Genomic DNA, 22,687 nt, shown 5'->3' with positions numbered 1-22,687 from the left:
TGTGATCACATAGATGGAAGACACCTAAGAAAAAGGCTCGTAGAATCATAAATGCAGAGTTGTCAAGAACCTTAGAGGTCATGTAGTCCAATGTCCTCATTTTACGGATGAGGAAACTGAGTCCTAGAGAAGTTAAGTTACCCAAGGCCCTTTCCTTCTCTGGCACGTTTTGCAGATGAGGAAACTGAGGCAAACAGGTAAATGATTTGCCCAAGGTCACACAACTAGTAAGTGTCTGAGGCTGGATTCGAACTCCCATCTTCCTAACTTCAGGCCTGGCACTCTATCCACTGTACCCCCTAGCTGCCACACTGATACTCAGGGATAAAAAGGCACACTCTCTTTAGTTGTGAGCACACTTTTTTGCCCAGGGATGTGTGACGGGTGTATTGTTTCCATCGCTGGCTGCTTATGTTCTTTTTGTTGTATCATACTGCTGAAAATGGTCACTGTGAATTCCTTAAAATGATTCTTAAGGATTAATCTATTTGGTTGATAGTCACCTTGAAACTTGCCGTTCAGCAAAGCCCAGATGGACAGTTTTCTCTCCTTTCTCTTTTAGTCAAACTAAATTCCATTATTTCTTCTTCTAGCAACCCAAAGGAAGCCTTCAGGCCCATGACACCTCATCGCTTCCCACAGTCATTATGAGGAATAAACGTAAGTAAGAAATAGCTTGCCCCTCCCCTACTTCATGTTTCCTTGTCTTTTTCATGAACTGTTCCTGAGTTATTACTTATATTAATAACATTCATTTATTATAGCGACCAAGTTTGGGGGGGTTTTGATTTTGCATTCCTACTATGTGTGCCACATCTTACCTTTAAAATCCTTCGATCCTCCTTCCTAACCCTGTGCTCAGGATTTCCAAAGTGATGTCATGTATTAGCTGGGCTGCATTTGTATATCCTTTACAGGCTGTTTCTCCCACCCTCCAGTGGATACCCCTTGCCATGAATTTTTACCTCTGACCCAGTGTTAATAGTGCAGGAACCCATGGAGCATGCCTATTTATAGAAGCTATTTCAGGAATTCTTACAAAGCATAAGGCAATTCATTAGACATTTTGTGCATTTCTCAGAATACCATTAAACTTTTGAATGTTAGCAAGACTTTGAAATTCTTCAAAGAGTTACATAATCATTATCAGAATCCAGGAGAAGCTTTAACCTCCAGCAAAAACCCTGCAGTTTGAGTGAACTGTTAGAGAAATACATTGGCTAGTACTTGATGTACTATCTCTGTGTGTGTGTGTGTGTGTGTGTGTGTGTGTGTGTGTTTGTGTTTGTGTTTGTGTTTGTATATATATGCTATAAGTACTGCATAGTACTTATAGCAAAAGATATTTTCCTAGTTTGAGAGAGAATTTTCTTTGGATTGGCCTGTTGTGTTCAGTTGTATCTGACTCTTCATGCTCCCGTCTCTTGGCAGAGATACTAGAGTGGTTCGCCATTTCTTTCTCCAGCTCATTTTACAGATGAGAAAACTGAGGCAAGCAGAGTTAAGTGACTTGCCCAGGCTCACACAGCTAGCAAGTTTCTGAAGCCAGATTTGAACTCACAAAGATGAGTCTTCCAGACTCCAGGCCCTGCAGCTCTATCCACTATACCACCTAGCTGCCATAGCATATGCTAGGTAGTACATAAATGCTTATTTCCTTTCCTTTCTCCAGTCTTTTCATTATATTTACTCAATATCTTTTTTCTTCCCTTTGTCTTCAAATATATCACTAGATATTAAGAAAATAATTATATTCTGGAATCTCACATAGATAGTAAACATGTGATAGACCACTTAAACACCTAGGGAAAAAAAAACAAACCTCCAAATTAACATATATATTAACATAAGCAGGATTGAAAACCACACCCCCATTTTGTGCAAGGATTCCCATTTAATCAGTAGGAGTTCCTTTTAAAATACTTACATAAATACTTGATTAAAACAGTAACTCCAGATAACTTAGTTAATAATCTCATAATTTTCATGAGGGACAACCAAGTAATTTTAAGTGAAATTCTCTTTTAAATATAGACAAAACTTAGAACTTTATAATTTTCTTAAATTACAATACTTTGGAATATTACAGCACACGGTCAACAGGACTGATAGAATGACCTAACAGCTTCCTAACACATTCATTCTTCTTTTAAAAATAAGTACAATTCTTAATCTAACAACATCTAGATTATAAGAGGAATTGCTTTTCTAACAATATACATAGCTGATGTATTGTGTAATAAAAAATGTTATTATGTGTATTATGTATATATATATATGTATAGTATATATTTAAAACTTGAAATGAACCCATTACCAGTTCAGGTGAATATGCTTCCGAATTACCTTGAATAGAAAATTATTTATCTCATCACCATTGACATTGTCTGCTGGTCACATCTGAAAATCTATGTAAAGTTATCAAGTATGAAGAAGTTACATCTAACTAAAGAGATAATAAAACCAGCTAGCATTCATATAGCATTTGCCCTATGCCAAGCCCTTTACAATCAGGTGATCTTCACAATAATCCTGGGAGGGGGATTCTATTATTATCACCTTACAGAATGGTAAACCGAGGTAAACAGAACTTTCTTCAGGCCATAGTGAATAAATTTCTTAATGTCAAATAACAAATATATTTTCATATTAGGTTGTAATTTACCATAACAACAACAATAATAATAATAGTGAGGAGAGAATTCTTAGGCCTGTTCTTATTTCCTTCAGGACAGATTGGCTTAAACCAAATCAAATCCAGATTTATAATTGCTAATGGTAACATTTTAATTTCAAAGGCCCAATACTCATAGCACTTTAGAAGAAAAAGATTGTGATCCATAAGTTATTTCACTTTTTTTTTAAAGACATGTGGAGACAATTCCTGGCTCAGAATAACCTTTTCCTCTGCTTCCTTAAAAGACCTAGGATCCCTGCCTCTACCTTTGAGACTTATCAGATAAAGAGCATTCTTACTCTCCATTCCCACCCTCAGGGGAATTTTGAGCTGCTTATACTAAGACAGGGCTGTCCAACCTTAGGTTTTTATTGAAACAATAGACAATATATTTTGATTTACCTTTTTAGTGAGAGCTCTTCAGTAGCCCAGCTTCCTTTACTAAAGCATTTATGTAAATTTCTTTCCTTGTAGGTGGGCCACATGAATCATACCGTGGGCCACTTGTGGCCCACCTGGCCACATTTTGGACAGCCCTGTACTAGGAAATACGTATAAAGTTTTACAAACAGTTTAAATTCTCACCTGTTATCATCAAGTTAGCTTAAAATATGCTGGGCTAAAATATCCTAAGACTCTAAATTGTTCTGATGCTTTTTGGCCCAGGTAAAGAGACCTAAGGAATTTGATTTAATCCTGGTGGGGAGTGGCCAGTTTCCCCAGGCAGAAACCTTAAAAGTTTTCACAGAGTTACATAAATAATAATTAAATAATTGTATAGTACAAGGAAACATTTAAGATTTTGTATAACAATCACAAATCACAGTAACCAATATCTTTACCATATCCATATTTACATAGTGTTAGATTTAATGAGGCCTTCCTACAGATTTATCTTGAAAGGTGAATGGACATGATTAACCATATGATTATCTCTTACTCTTAGACTATAGGTGGTTACAGACTGATTTCTAAAAACTTTTTCCTTTGCAATTTCTAGTTCTTAATTGAAGGCAAAACACTGTGCTTTAACCATTTAAGCATGGGGCTAAATCTTGAAATCTTAAAATACTGATATCCTAACTCAGTTACTAAGCTGCTACTGATGTCTTATTTTTTTTTACATCAGTCTTGTAACAATTAAATCCATAACCCAAAAGAATTAAACATTTCTAACAATCTTTCTAATGCAGTAAATTATCAAATTAGTGTTAGGTATTATCTTTATACACATTACAAATTACATAACTGGAGTAATGGCTTAAAACCACATAGCTAACAAGTTTCCTGATATACCATAATAATAAATTATAAGTTTCACTTAAAATGAGATTAGAATAAATTCAGTTACACCTGGATCTGTTTTCCAAATGTTATCATATAGAACCTCAAATTATAATTTCAGTTATTTAGTACTATATTTTACATAAGGGTTATTTATTCCAAGCATTTTGTATTGTGGGATTCACTGTTTCCAGCTAATCTACTACCAGAGGTTTTAAAGTGATAGTATATAACAAGAAGGACTTGAAACATGTGGCGTCATCCATTTTCACTCTTCCTTTCTCTCTATAACTTTGTCTATAGATTTTCAAATAAAGCTACACAGTTTTCATTCTCAGTCTTTTTACTTAAAACAAAGTAAGAGTTCCTCAGACCTTCTGAAGGATGCTTAAGCCATACAAAGCTGACACAAGGGCACCCAGAGCAACTCTCCAGAGACAGGAGGGGCTTGAAGCATGTGGGCTTGCTGCTGCCCACCTGCTGTGTGCAGGGTACATCCCCCGTTCGTCCCCAAACCTTATCTATTTTTTCCCTCAAACCTTTATTTCTTTGCAAATCTTTCAAACTCATAACTCAGACTATCCCACTTTCCTCTACATATCAACCATGTCCCAGACTACACATACTATTGTTAAACCAATGTCTTACTAAAGCCCTACTTTCCCCAAGTTATAGAGTTAATTTCAGCCTAGGGGATTCTCTTCGTTAATCTGAATATCACAAAATTCAGGTGTTCTCTAGGAGATCAAAGAGCTCCAAATCTCTCATTCCCCCAAAAGGAGATAGAAACTTGCACTGTCAAATCCTAGTCCGAATATAGGAAGAAGTTTGTAGAACAGATCCTTTAAAAAATCCATTAAGATGTTTATAGTGATTACAAAAACTTTTTAGGAGACGTGCGGTGGCTTATGTTTCTGTTGAAACATAAGAGTGGGGTTCTGGCTACTCTGAAACCCCATTAACAGATTACAAAAGGCTTGACTACCTTTAACACGGTTTTCCAAATTAAAAATCTTACCCTCCTTTTTGTCCTGCTTCTCTTCACCTTTTAGAATCTGGAGAGTTAGCACTTAATAATTTGCAAATTAAGAGAGCTCTATTTCTCTTATACCCTTTACCAGTATTACTAATAAATATAGCTTTTACAGTGTTAATATACATTTTAACAGATCACTGAAATCTCATCTACAAACTTTAGCTTTGGGATCTAATTAAACCCAAATTCATCTAACTTTGGCATCACAAAAAATCTCTCTTAGGTTTCCCTCATCAGCCCTTGCAATCTTCGGGCTGCTTGGTGTATCTTTATCAGTATAAAACTGCTACTAGAGCTTCATACAAAGGAAAAACTTGGTTTTTTTACTCAGAGAAATCCCTTCTCTGATTCCACCCCCAAACTAACTCCTGGAAGAGGCTCACCCTGCTATTTCAGTTCCATTACTTAACAAGCTAAATCTTAGAAAACCTTGTACAAACGGACAGAGACAAACAGAACAGAGCCTTAGTGACCGAGAAAGAGAAAAGTTGAAATTAAAACTACTTTCTTTGCTTTAATACCTTACTTAGTTTACTCACTTTACCTGACAGCAAGAATCCTTTTGACACACCTCTGCCTCAGAACTAAGAATTGGGCTTCTCTCAAGTCCTCTTGGGCAGTCTTAATAAAAATACCTAGTTTCTTCCTTTACTTAAAGCTTTCCTTCCACACACACTGAGCTTCGAAAGCAAGGATTGCAGCCTTAGAGATTCTCTCTGAGTATTGGCCTGCTGGATTTCCCTTTGTGAAACCCCAGTCCTGCAAGAAATTCGGACTGTATTGCTGGTACTTTGAGGGCTTACCAAGCAATTGGGGTTTCTTAGCTGAATATCCTTAATACCCCGAATTTCCCAGGTGGCCCTTTACAGTGTACACAGGTTTTCTCTCTCTCATCCCCGTTATAGCTTACTTCAGAGGATCTTTTTCAAGTAGACACACCTATCTTACAATTGCTTCCCTGTGAGAGTGAAAATTAGAAAAAACTGCAGCACACGCACTGAAAACAGACATATAGACACGTATATGCTTACCCAGATAAAATTTAGTTACTGGTAAAAGGGAGAGTCAGTAATGCTAGATCTCCCTCTAAGATGTCTCATATCTTTTGAGTCCTTTCCATCCTTATTGCCACCACCTAAACCAGGCCCTCATTTAGTGCCTGGATTATTGCTACATCATCCTAACTATCCTCCATTCCTGCATCTACTTCTCTAATCCATACACACTTAGTTTGCTCAGTCCTTAGCAGAATAAAAAGCAGCCCATCTGTGCTTTCTCATTCTGTGTGGTTTTTGTCCATGTCCTTCCATAAATCCTCTATAGAGAATCTGTCTTGCTGGAGGCCATAGTAATCTTCTTTATCGTGTTACTCCTCTGCTTAAATGTCTTCAGTGACCTTCTGTACTAACATACCAAGTCCAAATTCTTCCCTCTGGCTTTTAAGGTCTTCTATAATCAGAATCCTTGTGAGAAATATTAACTAACTGCCTACTGTGTCCCCAAGCTCTGTGCTAGGCTATGGGCAAACAAGGATGAAATAAGACATAGACACAACACTCAAGGAATGCACAATCTAATGGTGGGATGAGGCATATGTACAAATAACTGTAATGTACAGCAGAATGTGATAAGCAAAGAAGAGAGAGCCAGAAAAACTGTGTGAGGCTATGGAAGTCATTTTCAGCTGAGGGAGGAAGGGGACGCATAGAAGGATTCATAAATGAGTTGGAATCTGAATTGGGCCTTGAAGGAAAGGAGAGCTGTCAACAAATGGAAGTGAGAGGGGAGAATGGAGAATGGGAGATGATTTGTGATACAGTTTGTCTGTAGTGTAAGTCTCTGAAGGGTGCACCATTATCTGTTAACAGTAGAGATAGGTAGGCTAGAGACTAATTGTAGTCTTTTACACCATATTAAGGAGTCTGTGTTATGTTTTATTTCTTAAATGCTAGTGTGCCACTACAGATTTTTGATGAGGATAATCAGTTTTATTAAGATTACTCAGGCAGCATTATGAAGGATGGATTGGAAAGGTAAAAAACTGGGAGGCAAGATACCAGTTAGGGGACTATTATAATAGCCCAGCTGGTGGTGCTGGGGTGGTTATAGTGGTGGTAGAAAAGAGAAGTAGATAGGAGAGACATGGTGGAGACAGAATCAACAAGATTTTGCAGCTAATTGTATGTGAGAGGTAAGGAAGAAATCACAGATGACTCCCACATTTCAAGACTAGATGGCTTGGAAAATATGTGCCTGGCATACAATAGGTGTCTAATAAAAGCTTATTGATTAATCTGTAAAGTGATAGGATTGGACTTAGTAGCACTAAAGTTCATTCCAGCTTCAAGAGTACATGAATTTATAGAATATTTGAAAAATGTTTACTACTTATTACTATTGACTTGGGAACAACTTAGCAATCTCTATACAGCTAGGTTGTCTTCGATGTTTGATATGAGTCATCATCATTCATTCAACAAATGTTTTAAAACACCCTTACTGTGTGCAAGACATTGGTAGACATTAAATTGTTCTGGTCAACAACTGAAAGACTTAGCTACTCAGATCAGTATAATGATCCATGACAATTCCAAAGGACTCATGATGAAAAAATACCATCCACCCTGAGAGAACCGATGAACTCCTAAGTGTAGATTGAAGCATATTTCTTCCTGTTCTTTATCTTTCTTGCTTTTTTTTTTTTGCAACATGGCTAATATGGAAAAGTTTTGCATGACTTCCTGTGTATAATGGGTATCATATTGCTTGCCTTCTCAATGGGGAGGGGAGGAGCTGGATGCAGGGAGAAAATTTGGAACTCAAAATTTAAAAAGGAATATTTAGAAAAGAAAGTTCTGGTCAGTTAGTACAGAGCTTAGATGATGTTTCTGAGGCAGTGTCCCGTTCTTCTTTCAGCCTCCCAACCCAAAGAGCGTCCTCGCTCTGCAATTCTTGTGCCTGATGAGACCTCTGTGGCCCCATTGTTCTCTAACCGGCGGTCGCAGCAGTGTGCCTCACTTTCCAAAAGTGTCTCTATACAGAATATTGCTGGGTAAGTTCAGATTTCTGGTAATCAGTGATAGCTTGGTGGACACACCCTGTTTTTACCATGAATTTTGTGATTAAAGTTGTGTGTGTTTGCTGTGTTTACTGAGTGGTGGTAACGAGGGAAATAAAAATTATACCAGGTTATTGATGCTATTTAATTGCTCAAGGGTTGGTTTTGTTTATAGTTTTGGTTTTTTTAGGTGTACTAGGATAATAGAGCCACTTCCTTTGATGAACATGTGTTCTAAAAAGATACAATGGATAAAATATGGGCAACCAGGCCTAATAAAAAACTGAGAGCTTTATATTCTATGGTATGATAGTATTCTGAAATGCCATATTCATATTTTATCTGAAAATAATTCACTTTTATAACTAGCAGTTTTCTTCCAAGCAGTATCCATACAAAAATCAATTACATTTTGTAAATGAATATTGGGGGTGGGGGGAGAGGGGGAGAAGAGGTGTGATTCCAAGTTAGTAACCACCAAATCTCAAAACTTACCTGCAGCCAAATTTCCCGCTTTGCTTGGCCCTTTACAAAATGCTGCACTCACTCCTCTACAGAGGTGGCTTTGCCTCCACTGACATTTCAGGCCTTGGCTACATAGTAATTAGCAAACGGTTGATTATGATGGTGGTTGTTGTGATGTGTAGGGCTTACCTGTCTGCCCACCAAGAAAATAAGCCATTTCACATTCAGGGCTCAAACATCCATCACAGGGTAATGATTTTGGCTAACCTAGGCTTGGATCAACTCCTTGACTTAAGCATTAAAAAACCTCTTTTTAAGTCTCCACTTCCCTTATTCATGTACCCATGCTTTGTAGTCTTCTCAGCCTTTTTAAGAGTGAGGGAGAAGCAACCAGCTAGTCTTTGTGGTCTCAGCATCATAAAGGCCTTCTTTTCAAAGTTCTAATCTTAAAGTTTTATTTGCTTTGTCGGGCAGTTATTTTTACATGTCTTTAGATAGAGCCTTTTCCAGATGACCGTAATTTGGTTTGGGTTAGAAATAATACAAAGGAGGCACATTTACAGCAAATGTTTCAGAATATTTAGTTGTTGGGAAGTGGAAAGCAAAGATGAAACGGGTTCACGGTGAGTTCCAGGCAGAGAGATGATTTCTGATGTAGTTTAGGGAAAGGAATTATTTCGTATTACTCTGAGGGGAAATTACTCTTGAGCCTCTTAAAAGTTGTGGGTGGAACATAGTTGAAAGACTCATTTCTGTCTTGTCACTTTTTTCATTCTGGTTTGTAGCTGGCATTGTATGTTGCTGTGAATGTCACTTGTGAGTTATCATCTTCAGTGAGACATGATGCCGTTTTTGGCCAGTTGAAATGATTTTACAGTTAATTTTTCGAGTACTCACTTTTGAAAGCAAGTTACAGTTTTTCCAAAAGTATTTGACATAATGTGCTTCCTTTTATCCTCAGAGTTGGCAATGATGAGAGCATGGCAAACACCTGGAAATTCCTGTCCCATTCAACAGACTCTCTGAATAAAATCAGCAAGGTCAATGAGTCCACAGAGTCACTCACTGATGAGGGTAAGAGGATATGAGTTACGTTCATGGTTTGTTCATCTGCAGAGACATAGTAGCATGTTCCGTTAGCTACTCTGCAAAAGCAGAGAGTGGACTTAAGTGTTGATAAAGAGGAAACCTGCCTTCTCCTTACTCCAAGGAGGCCTGTGAAGCCGTGTCTATAAAATGTTAAGCTATGTGTATTACACTGGTGATCAGAAGCTTCCTAGTTATTGGATAGCTATTCATCATATGTAAGTAATTAATTAAGCCTATGGATACTACAAAATGCAAATGTTTTTCTTCCCTCAGATAGTTTTAGCTATTTGAGAACAGCTACCAGCAACATATGAAGTACCTAGGACTCTTTCCTTTATTCTTTACTATTTTACAAAGTTAAATATAAGTGGAGGGAAATTATGGATTAACTACTGTTCACTTATATGAAGCTGCCTCCCTTGGATCAAGTTCTGATTACACCATGACTATAATTAAACCAAGAAATGCATTAATATACTCTTTTAGTCCCAGGAAATTTATTCCAAAATTCTCTATAACAATGAAGAAAACCCAAAATGTTAGGGGCTTGAGATAAGAAGTCCTAACATTGGGGGAAAACAAGCATAGGCTTCTTAAACATTCCTAGCCTACTAATTGTGGTCATTGAATTTTAATGTTTTGTGGGGTAGGTACTGATATGAATGAAGGACAACTCATGGGAGATTTTGAAATGGATTCCAAACAGCTGGAGGCAGAATCCTGGAGCCGGGTAGTAGATAGCAAGTTTTTGAAACAACAAAAGAAGGATATAGTCAAGCGGCAAGAAGTGATTTATGGTGAGACTCTTCATTATACTATGCAACTTTTATTTTATTTGAGAGACCCTTGTGATATTTCTGCAACTTCACAGCACATTATTATTCTCATGCAAGAGACAGAGGGAAAGAACTGCTTTGGGAGTGGAATTTCTATTCTTCAGCAACTTAGGTTAACACTGAACCTCGGGAAACACAGTAATCCACAGTGAGAGAGATTGCAGGAACAGCCAAGACAACTGGGGTTGCTTAACGCTAAGAACCAGCAATAGAGAGAATATCTAATGACTTCTAGTTCAGTACAGGCTTATCATCTGAAGCCACTGTCGGTTCGAAAAGGGAGATCAGAGAACACAGAGGTGAGGAAGACAGGGGGTCCATGTGGCTTAAGTTGAAAAGATTGAATTGGAGTTCAAATAGTAGTCAGAAAAACTGTTCCTTCCACACACACCTCCAACAACAGTGTTGTTAGTGGCTGTTGTGGGGTTGAAAGACCCAACAAGACCAGCACATAGAAGAGCTGCCAGCACAGGTTCTTTGATCTGCTTTTCTAAGGAAAACAACCTTAAGGGGTTAACAATCTCACTTTAATCAGACATACATATATCATTCACTTAGTTCAGGGGGGAAAGCCAGCACCCTGAACTTCAGAGCAAATACAAACAGAGACAATATAAACAGAGCAAACACACAGTTATCAACAGACAGGCCTCTAGCTGCCAGACCAAAGGATTACATAGTTACCAGAGAGAGAGGCACCAGCATCTGGGTATTCAAAGCCGGGGGGCTCCAGCGGCTACCCAGAATCTCATCTGATCAAATCACACAACACTCTTCCAGTGAGTGAGAGCCCCAAAATGCCAACCTCTGAGCTCTTATACCCTGTTCAGGGCCTGAACAAAAAGGTTCTAGAGCCTGGGGCTTTCTTGTTTCTTAAGCATATTCAATCAAAGAAACAAAAGACAACAAAAGTCCACTTTGCTTGCCATTACATTTGAAAGGCAAAGACTCAACATATGTACTTGATTACTTTAGCATTCTAAAAGAGAAAACAACAAAGTCCCAACCTAATTACTATAACAACACTCCACCCTCCACCCCACCCCCGCCCAAAAGGACATTACCAGCACTTAGCATAGTATGCCTGGCACATAGTAGGTGATTACTAAATGTTTGTTGATTGACTAATAGATTGATTTCCCCTACCTAGAGTTGATGCAGACAGAATTACATCACCTCCGCACTCTGAAGATCATGAATGATGTGTACAGCCGAGGAATGATGACAGACCTACTCTTTGAGCAGCAAATGGTGGAAAAGCTGTTCCCTTGTTTGGATGAGCTCCTCAGTATCCACAGCCAGTTCTTTCAGAGAATTCTGGAAAGAAAGAAGGAATCCTTGGTGGAAAAAAGTGAAAAGAATTTTCTCATCAAAAGGATAGGAGATATCCTTGTGAATCAGGTAAGTAGTGGGAAGTATATAAGGCTCCTCCTCAGGGCCCATACCTTCAGTAGGCTAGTCATGTGGGACTAGTAAAGGGAAGTAGAAATTGGGGGAAAATTAAGTGGTGTTTTTCACTCCCCATTCTGCCCCACCACAAAAACTTTATTTGCCTATAACCTTACATACACAACCATAAAGCTAAGTGAGAAAATGTCTACAAAAATGCCTCACAAGGTGTATGATATTGCTGGTAATATTTTTAAGAGTGTGAATTCAGCACCCATTCTTCCTCATGTGGAAAATGCCTAAAACATGTTTGATGCTTTCAAGTTATTTGCCATCAGGATGCATTCAGTGGCTTGCTTCAACATGTACTTCTCCATAAACAAATATTTGTACAGCTTGAGCAAGAACATGCTCATCACCTAACAGGGATGCCTAGAACTTAGCCAGCTGTATTTCTCGTTCTACGTGTTCTATACTCATGACTTTTTATCATGGAGAATGGCTCATTTAGTAGCCAGTGCGCTTTCAATCTTATTGGAATCTCTCCTCCAGGGTCTTTTCCCCCTTCAGCTGTCACCTCTCTTTCTTATGTCATTGAGTAGACATTTCTTGAGTATGAGCTGTGTACAGGGAGTTGTGTTCTCCTGTCTTCAGTTTCTGCCTCTCTACTGCTTCCTCCCTATCTGCCTAGTCACAGGTTTCCCCATGTTGGAAAAAAGTTTTCATTTGACCCACCCAGGGCCCTCTGTTTCTTCCTCTCTTTTTCAGTCATATCCTTTCAAGAAAGAGCTCTTACCTAACTGCCCTTTTTCTTGCTTATCCCTCCTCTTTGTTCTCTAACTTCCAACCCTGCAAATCCATAGGAACCTCGCTTTTAAAGGTCCTTAACAGACTACCGATCACCAAACCCAGTGATATTTTATCATTCATTGCCCTCCATTGACTCCTTGAAACTCTTAACCCTGTTTGCTTCACTTTCCTCATCTGTAAAATGAACAGGAAAAAGGAAATGGCAAACCACTCCAGTATCTTTGCCAAATTGAGGTCACAAAGAGTTGGACATGCTTGAACAACTGTTATATATTCCCATGCATATGTCATGTTGAAATCCTGCTCATCCTTCATGGCTTCCTTGGTTTTTATTCACAGTGTTCTCCTGGTTTCCTTTTTACCTCCGTTCTTCCCTCTGTCACTTCGCTGACTCTTCATCCTTCCCTCTTACCCTCTTAACTATCAGGATATTCACCAAGATTCAGTCTTTGACTCTTCTTCTTAACATGACCTCTCTCTCTGAGCTTTCACTTGCCCTCCTAACTTCAGTTCTTACACCTCTGTAAAGAAGTCCACATCTACACCTTGAGCAACCTAATCTTTCTCCTTACCTTCAGTTCTGCTTTTCTCATTGTCAGACATTTCCAGGTGATAACAAGCAGTTGTTTCAAACTCAACTAAAAAACTGAGCTCATTTCCTTCTCCCATCTCCCTAAGACACTTTTTCACTCTACCCAATTCCCTAATTTTGTTACTACTTTTACTAGTGTCCAAGCAGGCTTTGAAATCTTGGAATTATCTTTCCCTCTTCCCTTTTCCTAAGCCTCCCATAGCCAGGTTGTCCCTCTTCTCCAGTTACTTGTCTACCCACTTTGACCCCCATGTACACCTTATGCTTTCCAATCTGTGCTTTTACTTATTTTATCTCTCTGGAGTACTCACTCTTAATTCTTTTCCTTAGGTGACTTTGAGTAAAGTGATTAAATTGTTTTTGCCTCTCTTTACCCATATGTAAAATGGAGATTGTAAAACATACCTTCTACCTTTATGAAAAGTTTGTTGTAGAAATCTGTTATGTAATTTTTCTGCAGTGTTCTGAACACTGTGGAAGCAACATGACTGATACAAGTGACACAGTAACTTATGTTAACTTTTGTTATTAATAGCTCATATTCACAGCAATTTACAAATTTAAAGATTTATCAGATGCTACCTTATGACAGCCTTTGTGAAGTAGGTAGGTAATGCAATATTTTATTCCCATTTTACAGATAAGAAAACTGAGGTTCAGAGAAGGGAGGTGATTTGCCTGTGGTTTCACATCCATTAAGTATTAGATCCAAATCTGGATCTCCTGCCTCCAAGAGACTAGCCCAGCACATGCTTCTGTCTTCAAACGGAGCATCTGATTCTGTCCAAATTCAGAAAAACATTTGGGACAGTCATTAAAAGTGTTGGCTTCAGATAGACAGGATAAACAAAGCTTTCGTCAGTAGGAATTAGTTATTTTAGCGTTATGTCTACACTCACTGGTTTAAATGCTTAATCTGAATGTCTCCAGAGTTCCTCCTGGTGAATGTCGTAGTTTCCCAAATCAATTAAGTGTTTACTGTTAATGTATGTTGACTTTCCATGGCTGTTGATAGTTTGCCATATTTCAGCAGAACTAACTAGCTTTTTTCTCAGACAGCCATATCTAAAAGCAAATGGGAAGGTTTTTACCTGAGGACTACAATGTCTGTCTATGGGATGGAGGCATTGTGCTTCTCTGTTCTGATATCTGTTGTTGAAACATGCGTTGTGTACTACAGTGCCTTACCTACATTTGTCCTCTCCTCTTTTTAGTTTTCAGGTGAGAATGCAGAGCGCCTAAAGAAAACGTATGGCAAATTCTGTGGTCAGCACAACCAGTCTGTGAACTATTTCAAAGACCTTCACACTAAGGATAAACGTTTTCAGGCCTTTGTAAAGGTGTGTACTTTCCTTTCCTTCACATGGGCACAAATGCATAAAATCCAATTGATCAAAAACATGCAATAGAATCCATCTTTGGTCATTGTTTTCACTATAGCTTTCTTTCCTTTTTCAGAAGAAGATGAGCAGTGCAGTTGTCAGGAGGTTGGGTATCCCAGAATGCATTTTACTTGTAACCCAGCGCATTACCAAATATCCAGTTTTGTTACAAAGAATATTACAGTGTACCAAAGGTAACTTTCTCCTTTGTCTTTTGTACTTGAGGATTGTGTTCATTGTGTATAGGGTGTCCAGTAAGAGCCATGAACTACTGAAATAGTGACTTAGCTCTCTGGTTGTAGAAGAGAAGCTTATGTCTTGTCTTGTCCTAGATAACTTAATGCTAGGTATGCTTAAAAAGTTTGCCTAGAGTATGAAGGTGGGTGGTAGAAAGAAAAAAAGACCATATATTCATACACTTTTTTCTCATTCAGAGCTTTTTTGGTAGCTGAAGAGCTTCTGTCTCTCTACGTGATTAACCTGTGGGGTATCTTCTGTCATTGATCCCCAATATGTTTTCCAACAGAGTTAAAAGGTTTATATCCTAAGCTCGAAGGCGCTGTCGTGTTCTCTATCACTGATTACATGCTTACAGTTATTTACTCTCTGTTACAAAAATAAAGACACTTTTCTTACCTTCAAGGAGGTTATGATTTTAAGATTTGCTAAAAGATAAATTTAAAAATATGGACATGAAACCTGGCCTTTTTTGCCACCTAAAATTATTTATTATATGTAGTCCATTTTAGAATTCACTGTTTTCAGTGTAATATAAACCTTTTAATTGTTTTGTGACTCACTGAAGCATAAGAAGAGCCTTAGATTGCCTCAGGTGAAATAATTATCATTATCACTCTATGTTAACACAAATGCAAAAAGAGAAAACAGTATCAGAGTGTGGATGGTGGGTTGAGAAGGTAGGATTCTCCCCCTTTTTAACTTAGTCTAAAGGAAGGGAGGAAAATCAGTCTCCTCCTTTTTTTTTCTCTTTCTAAGAAAATGACTTAGAACAGGAAGATCTGGCCCAATCCCTGAGCCTGGTGAAAGATGTGATTGGAGCAGTGGACAGCAAAGTCGCAAATTATGAAAAGAAAGTCCGTCTCAATGAGATTTACACCAAGACAGACAGCAAGTCGATCATGAGGATGAAGAGTGGACAGATGTTTGCCAAGGAAGATTTGAAACGAAAAAAGCTTGTTCGAGATGGGAGTCTTTTCCTGAGGAATTCAGCAGGGAGGTTGAAAGGTAAGACGTCCAGAAAGCTCGTATGTTTGACAAAACCGGATTGTGTTAAGAGGAGAGGGACGTCCCAAACCCACCTTTCTAGAGACCTCTGCTGTCTTTTCTTCTTTTCCTTGATGTAGATCATATCTGGTAGACATGCATGGACACCAATGCATTCGGAGAAAAACAAAGCAGCAGATTTAGTTCACTTGTAGTAACCTTATGCTGTTTTACTCCCCAAAATGTCTTTGGCTTTCTCAGCTATAGGAGGTCATTATGTTATGAGATGACTACTTTTTTCCTTTTTTTCCCCTTGATCGTGTGTGTGTGTGTGTGAGAGAGACTATATTCAAAGACTAAATAATACGTGTATATATCACAGTTTTATGTGGATGATTTTTATATAGTCTTTGAAATGTATGCCTCTTAGCTCAGAGAAGCTTCAGGAGTAGCAGTCGGTATATCCCATTTTTTAGCCAAAGTGGCAAGTGTAGTGGGAAAATAGCTAAGGCAAATTAAACTCGATTTTTACTTATTTTCTTAAAAATAAAAAGAATATAAAATAGACCGGCTGAAACTCTAAATCCATTGACCTCAAGTATAAAAAAGGGACTCCTGAAACTCCTTACCTGCATTTTTCCAGTGGACATAGCGGTGGGAAATAACTAAACAGTAATAATAAAAGAACTCAACATTTGCAGAGCACTTTTAAGTTCCAAAGTGTTGTGACTGAAAGTTGAACTTTATAGAGTCAGAGTCAAGAAGACTTGGGTTCAAATCCTGCCTCTGACATTTATTGGTCATGTGTGACTCCTGGGCAGCGACTTAGTATCTCTGAGCTTCAGTGGTCTCACCTGTAAGGTGGGGATGATGATAACTAGTACCTACCTTGAATGACTGTTGTGAGGTCCAATTGAGATAATGTGCTTTAGGTTTTGAAGTGCTTTGTAAATGTCAGATGTTGCTGGTGCCTTTCTTATTTTCAAAGGCAATCAGTATTTCTTTGTGGAGAATTGTACAGACAGAGTGTCATCAAGCCAGTAATAGATTCCCTGACAGCATTTCGATTCATTAGGACGCTCTGCTGATAGGATCTCAGGGAGAAAAAAAAACCTAGAATTAGGAAATAGTTGTATTTTAGAGCTGGAAGGGACTGTCTTCTCTAACTCTTCGTTGTAATTGTACCACTGTGGCACAGAGAGGGTAAGAGATTCGCCAAGGTCACTCAGGAAATTGTTCATAGAGTCAAAACTAGAACCTAGGTTTCCCTGCTCCTGGTTCTCTGTCCTTTCCAGGACATTCTGGTGTGGGTTTGTGTACTTCAGGACCATCTAGGAGGCAGCTTTGCTATCCTATAAATACCCACCCTACTATTAAAATCTCAGAGTTTCCTGGAGTTGCCATTTGGAGCTAAGACTTTATTCTTCCTCATTTTAAAACAAGGTATTTCTTCTTTGCTAAAGAGGAAAAAAAATAATAATGGAGTCCCAGCTGCTGGAGTTCCAGTTATGTCCAGGCCAATAGCAAGATGACGACAGGTTTTCAGGTCTAAAAACTTCCAGTGGAGAGAGCAATGTGTAGTCATTCTCCTCCCCAAGTCAACTTATGCCAAGAACAGCCAGTACTGTGTACTCTAGAGTAAAGGGTGGGTTTGTTTTTTTCTAGTCCATTGACACTGATGATATAAACCTCAGGACACAGTGGAGTTGAGGCCTGTATTTCAGATTTTTTTGGCACCTTGGTTTCTTAAAAAGACCAATTTATGTCGTAACTAATGTTACGCATGGAAAATTACTGTGTTCTGGACTGAAAAATTAGATCTCTAGGAGTTTAGGAACCAGAGGTCTTGACTCTTCTTTTTTTACTGCTTCTATTTGAATTTCATGGAAAGGAAAAAAGGATTCCAGACATGTAGGATAATACTGACATGGGAAAGAGTCATTTATATCTTGAGAGGATGTGCTACCTAAGTTCTATTCCATAAAGAAGCAGTTCTCTACCTTTACCAGCAATAATGGTCTGTAGTGAGCCAAACCACTAGGCCACTTTGGATAACTAATGTCTAAAGGTTTTGGCCCTGCCATGGAATGAATATTTGAGAATGGATTTGTGGAATTATTCTAGAAATCTACTGCACCCAAAAAGTACAGTCCCAGTTAGAGAGATTGAGATGCACTTTTTTTTAAACTAAGGAGAAGCGAATTCTCTGCTCACAGTGTGCAGAGGTTAAGTTACTGGGTATTGGAGTGGAGGCAAGGGATATAATGGATGGTGATTCTCGTTGCAATCTTGTTCAATTTGCGGGAGTCTTGGAAGGAGCTTTGTTCATTCTTGTTAACTGCACATAGAGGGGTGAAAGAACAGAATGCCTTTCACTGGACTTGGGTATTCATATGCATCACCTTTTGGCAGCATTCCCTTTCTCTGCCCCACGCCTTTCCCCAGCTGCCAAAGTCTAGACCTTAGTAAGATATTGTCTTTGAGCAGTGTATAGAACAACACGAATTTAGTAGATCATTACTGATATTTCAAATGTGTTGAATGCCATCACAGTCCTTTTTAGAATTCTCTTATCAGTGTCTCTTTCTAGAATTGCTCTAGTCCTGGAGCCTTTCCAACCAACGAAATCTTTTAAATATGTCCCAAGGAAGCAAGTATTGAATCTGTATCTTAGAGAAACTTAGATCTAGAATGCTCAGTCGTTAATGATCTCAGGTCATCATTCATAGCCCTGGAATATGTTGCTAAATGATACATCATAGACATGGAAGAATGACCATGCTCAGCTCTTAAATGGCTGTTTTCTTTTTCCCTTCTCTTCATCTTAGAGGTCCAGGCAGTTCTACTCACTGACATTCTGGTTTTTCTTCAAGAAAAAGACCAGAAGTATGTCTTTGCATCACTGGTAAGCTGAAAATACTTTTTCTAATGTGCTGTTTCAACCTCATTAGGTATTGACTGTTCACATTGTATTGCTTCTCACCCTTTCAAATTAATTTGTCCCAGACATATTTTATGGATCTTTTCATTTAGCTTTTAAACACTCACCAAATTTTCTAGTGAAAAATGTATCTGAAAGTATTCTTTTACAGTCCCTGACTTTAGTGTTGTGTCTTGGGCGCTTGGTAATTTCATCTTGGGGAATAGAGGGGGCCCTGTCACTGAAATATTTATTCCGCACCTGTCCACACAAATCAAGTTCACGTATGAAACTGCTGACCAAAGTCAGCAAATTGTTCAGTGTATCTTCCTGGGAAGATTTGTCATATAAAAATTACTAAAAATTTTCTAATCCCACATTATATCACCATTGATAAGATTTTCTTCTGTTTGGTCAAACTGTAATTTATGTGTAAGAGACCTTTTCTTGAAAATGCTAACTATTTTGTGTGTATCTGAAACCAAATAAATACACTAAGGATAGCAATAAGGTCTTACTTTAAGTCACAACTGTACCTAAAAGTCGTACTTTGAATGCCTTTTCTTACCCCTTTTTTTGCTCCCCTTTTCAAGGACCACAAATCAACAGTGATCTCATTAAAGAAGTTGATTGTACGAGAAGTAGCCCACGAAGAGAAGGGCTTATTCCTAATCAGTATGGGAATGAAGGATCCAGAGATGGTTGAAGTCCACGCCAGCTCTAAGGAGGAGCGAAACAGTTGGATTCAAATCATTCAAGATACTATCAATGCCCTGTAAGAGATCAGATAGTATCATTCCTGTCCTTCATAATGCTGCTTTGTGGTCTTTTATGATCATCTTGGCAGTAACCAGGGTAACTGATGCTTACGATCCTGTTGTTGTTTTTAAAGGAACAGAGACGAAGATGAAGGAATCCCCAGTGAAAATGAAGAAGAAAAGAAATTGTTAGATGCGAAAGCCCGAGAATTAAAAGGTAAAGCTATTGAGAGTGGTCAAGACCACCATTTGTCCCGTGTGGCCTCCGAAGGCATAAAAGAATGCAATGGATGCCTGAAGCTGTTCAGTCACTGGCCTGTAATGTCCCAGCCAGCAGTTAAATGTGGGGAGGTGTGCATTTAGTAGTAAATGGAGAAACCAGGATGGAGGCAACGTGATCTTTAAACATTAAGAAAGGCTTCTGAAGAACTGTGCCAGCAGTGGGCTGGTATCCTCTATCTGACAGGGCCACTACGTTTCTTGGTTTTTATTGTTGTTAAGGAGCTGTGATGGAAAGGGGAACTGGATTAGAAATACTTGAATCAGATCTAAGAAAGGAAAGCAAAGGAATACTGTTGGTTCAGAAAACACCACCATCCATGCAGTACCAGTAGTGGGATTTGATGCTGTGGTCAGTGTCTTGGTGTTTTAGGTCATGGAGAGGTTAGCCAGGATTGGTGGCTCACAAGAGACCCAGAATGAGCAAGCTTCGGGGGGAATAAAAGAGTCTCGTTCAACAGAATCACTTGTAGTTTACTGCCAGTGCTAGGGTTATACATTGGTAGTCAATATCTTGAGTGACTTTGAAAGATGCTTCAGATGGAAATTGGGTGCAGAGTCAAACAGACCCAAGCACCATTTGTGACAGTCTCCATGTAGACAGGTTTTAGATAAAGCCATCCTATTTAAATCAGAAAATAAGAGATGTACAAAAAGCAAAGAATAAAAAGTAAAGTCCTGTGCAATATTTATGTTTTCATCTAAGGCCATAGTCAAAAGCTTACCCTTATGTAAGAGAAACTGGGGAGTCTTATGTGACCTGCCTGGATGGACTTCCAACCTTACAACTTCATGTAACTGAAGATGACCTGGTTGCTCAAGAATAGATTAAGGTTCCTGACTAGTTCATTTCTTTTCCACAAAGTACCACCAGGTGGCACTCACGTCTCAAATAAACTTCAGTTTGCAAAATACGGGTTTTACTCAGAATTGGTCCCTTTGTCCACCCTGCAGAGCAACTCCAACAGAAAGATCAGCAGATCTTAACTCTGTTGGAGGAAAAGGAAATGATTTTCCGAGATATGACAGACTGCAGTACGCCTTTATCAGAAGACAGTTCACCAACTCATGGCTCCAGGGTACTGTTCAGGTCCAACACTGAAGAGGTTCCCAAAGGAGGGCCCATCATGAAAAGTGCAATAAATGAAGGTAGGTAACAGACACTCATTATTCTCCTTCCCTTCATTCTCACTGGCATTGATGGCTTATGTTGTGTTCTGTATTCTATCACAAATTTCTTAAGTTACATATAAATTAGGCTGGAGGGTCTAAAACCCATGGCCAGAGATCAATCTACAAGTGTTTGTTAGGTACCTACTCAGTTACCTACTCAGTACCAGATACCAAATATATTGATATGCATATATATATGCATGTATATGTATATATTTGCAAAACAGAAAGTAATTTTGGTAGGGAAGGTGCTAGCAGGCTTTATATAGAGCAAGAGTTCTCAATCTTACCCCCTCATCAGTCCGGTAAAGTCTAATACTTCAATCGTTTGTTGCTTAAATTCATAATTGAAGGAAATACCAAGTTTCAGTTAGAAGTTACTAAAAATGAATATGTTATTCTTTCCCATCCAAGTTCATGTACCCCTGAAATCTCTCCGCCAACTTATCCGTGGCCCCCAGGTTTAGAATCATCATGCAGAGGTAGCATTTGAATTGAGTCTGGGAGGGAATTCTAAGAGACAGACTTGTAAAAGGAGTGCCTATTCAGATGTGGAGAATGGAGAAGGTATGGAGTGTCCAGCAAATTCTTTGAGTATAAGCAGAACAGTCTGTTTAAACCCCTCTATCAGACCCCCTCTTTGTGCCCCTTGTCTTCATTAATTACCGTGGTTTTACTTCTCTCTCAGTGATGAAATTTATCATGTCCCTTTTCATTTTTTAGTGGAGATGCTACAGGGCCTGGTGAGTGGCAGCCTTGGGGGCTCACTTGGACAGTCTGTCAGCAGCACCTTGGAGCAAGAAGGAGGAATAGTTGGCCCAGTTTCTTTACCTAGGAGAGCAGAAACCTTTGGAGGGTTTGACAGCCATCAGATGAATGCCTCAAAAGGTAGGTGTGTTTGAGTTTGTGTTCCTATACAGGCAGTCCCCCACCTAGTACACACCTAATTTACAGTTCTTACCAGTTGGAATGGGCCCTGTTCTGCATCCATAGCTCCCTTCCCATGACCGGACCCCCTGTTATTAGTGACATGGGAACAAAAGTCTTGATGCTTGTAAAGAGTATCATTATACTACTCAGAACTCAGCAGCAGAAAAAGGTGAAAAGCTATTAAAACTGGGGCAGTTTAGAGCTGCTGATCTAGTACAGAATGGACGACCCTTCTACCATAAAGTGTCTTGTATATTCTTTCATTTTACTTTATTACAAGAAGTGGAAATTCTGTCAATTAAAGATATTTATTTGGGTGAACAAATTTCTGAATAGGAGGGGTGGGGTGGTCATTTCTGCCTTTCATTCACATAGTAGCATAAATTACTTTGATCCAGCTGTTCTCTTTCTGAAGGAGCATAAGTTATGATTTGAGGAAGAAGGAAAGGTAGAAAGTTATAGAGCAATAGAGCAATAGAGTGCTTTGTGGGGCAGACCTAGGGAGGTGGGGAAATTCCACAGTGGGAGCCTTAAGGTAGCATTTGAACACTGGGAGCCTGAGGAGAGAGGGGACATTTAAGAGATAGGAGAGGGTATAGACAGAGATGGCAGGGTGCCAAAAACAAACTTTGCCTATTTCAAAATTTTGCCTAGGGCCAGTCCTGCACCCGAGAAAGGGGGAGGAAGCCCTTCTCCTCCTAATGCACTGTCATGGCCCCCTGCTCCCAGGACCCAGAATTCAGGCTAGTACTATGTTAGCACTATAGTTCAGCTACATTACGGGT

General features: G+C 38.9%; 1 protein-coding gene across 1 annotated transcript in view; it reads left to right on the top strand.

The window, feature by feature from the left end:
• The window catches only part of AKAP13 (A-kinase anchoring protein 13), a 204,811-nt gene that overhangs the window by 166,935 nt on the left and 15,189 nt on the right, over positions 1–22,687 (top strand). The window contains exons 15-27 of the mRNA XM_036735444.1: positions 594–660; positions 7,914–8,049; positions 9,482–9,594; positions 10,260–10,406; positions 11,596–11,846; positions 14,451–14,576; positions 14,695–14,812; positions 15,615–15,863; positions 18,671–18,747; positions 19,356–19,537; positions 19,655–19,737; positions 20,754–20,948; positions 21,696–21,860. Coding sequence (XP_036591339.1) covers positions 594–660; positions 7,914–8,049; positions 9,482–9,594; positions 10,260–10,406; positions 11,596–11,846; positions 14,451–14,576; positions 14,695–14,812; positions 15,615–15,863; positions 18,671–18,747; positions 19,356–19,537; positions 19,655–19,737; positions 20,754–20,948; positions 21,696–21,860 — 1,909 coding nt within the window. The remainder of the gene's footprint in view (positions 1–593; positions 661–7,913; positions 8,050–9,481; positions 9,595–10,259; positions 10,407–11,595; positions 11,847–14,450; positions 14,577–14,694; positions 14,813–15,614; positions 15,864–18,670; positions 18,748–19,355; positions 19,538–19,654; positions 19,738–20,753; positions 20,949–21,695; positions 21,861–22,687) is intronic.

Source organism: Trichosurus vulpecula, chromosome 8, assembly GCF_011100635.1.
Source record: "Trichosurus vulpecula isolate mTriVul1 chromosome 8, mTriVul1.pri, whole genome shotgun sequence".
NCBI classification, from domain to species: domain Eukaryota; kingdom Metazoa; phylum Chordata; class Mammalia; order Diprotodontia; family Phalangeridae; genus Trichosurus; species Trichosurus vulpecula.
The sequence above is the reverse complement of the archived record's forward strand: the minus strand, read 5'-3'. Positions and strand labels throughout refer to the sequence as shown.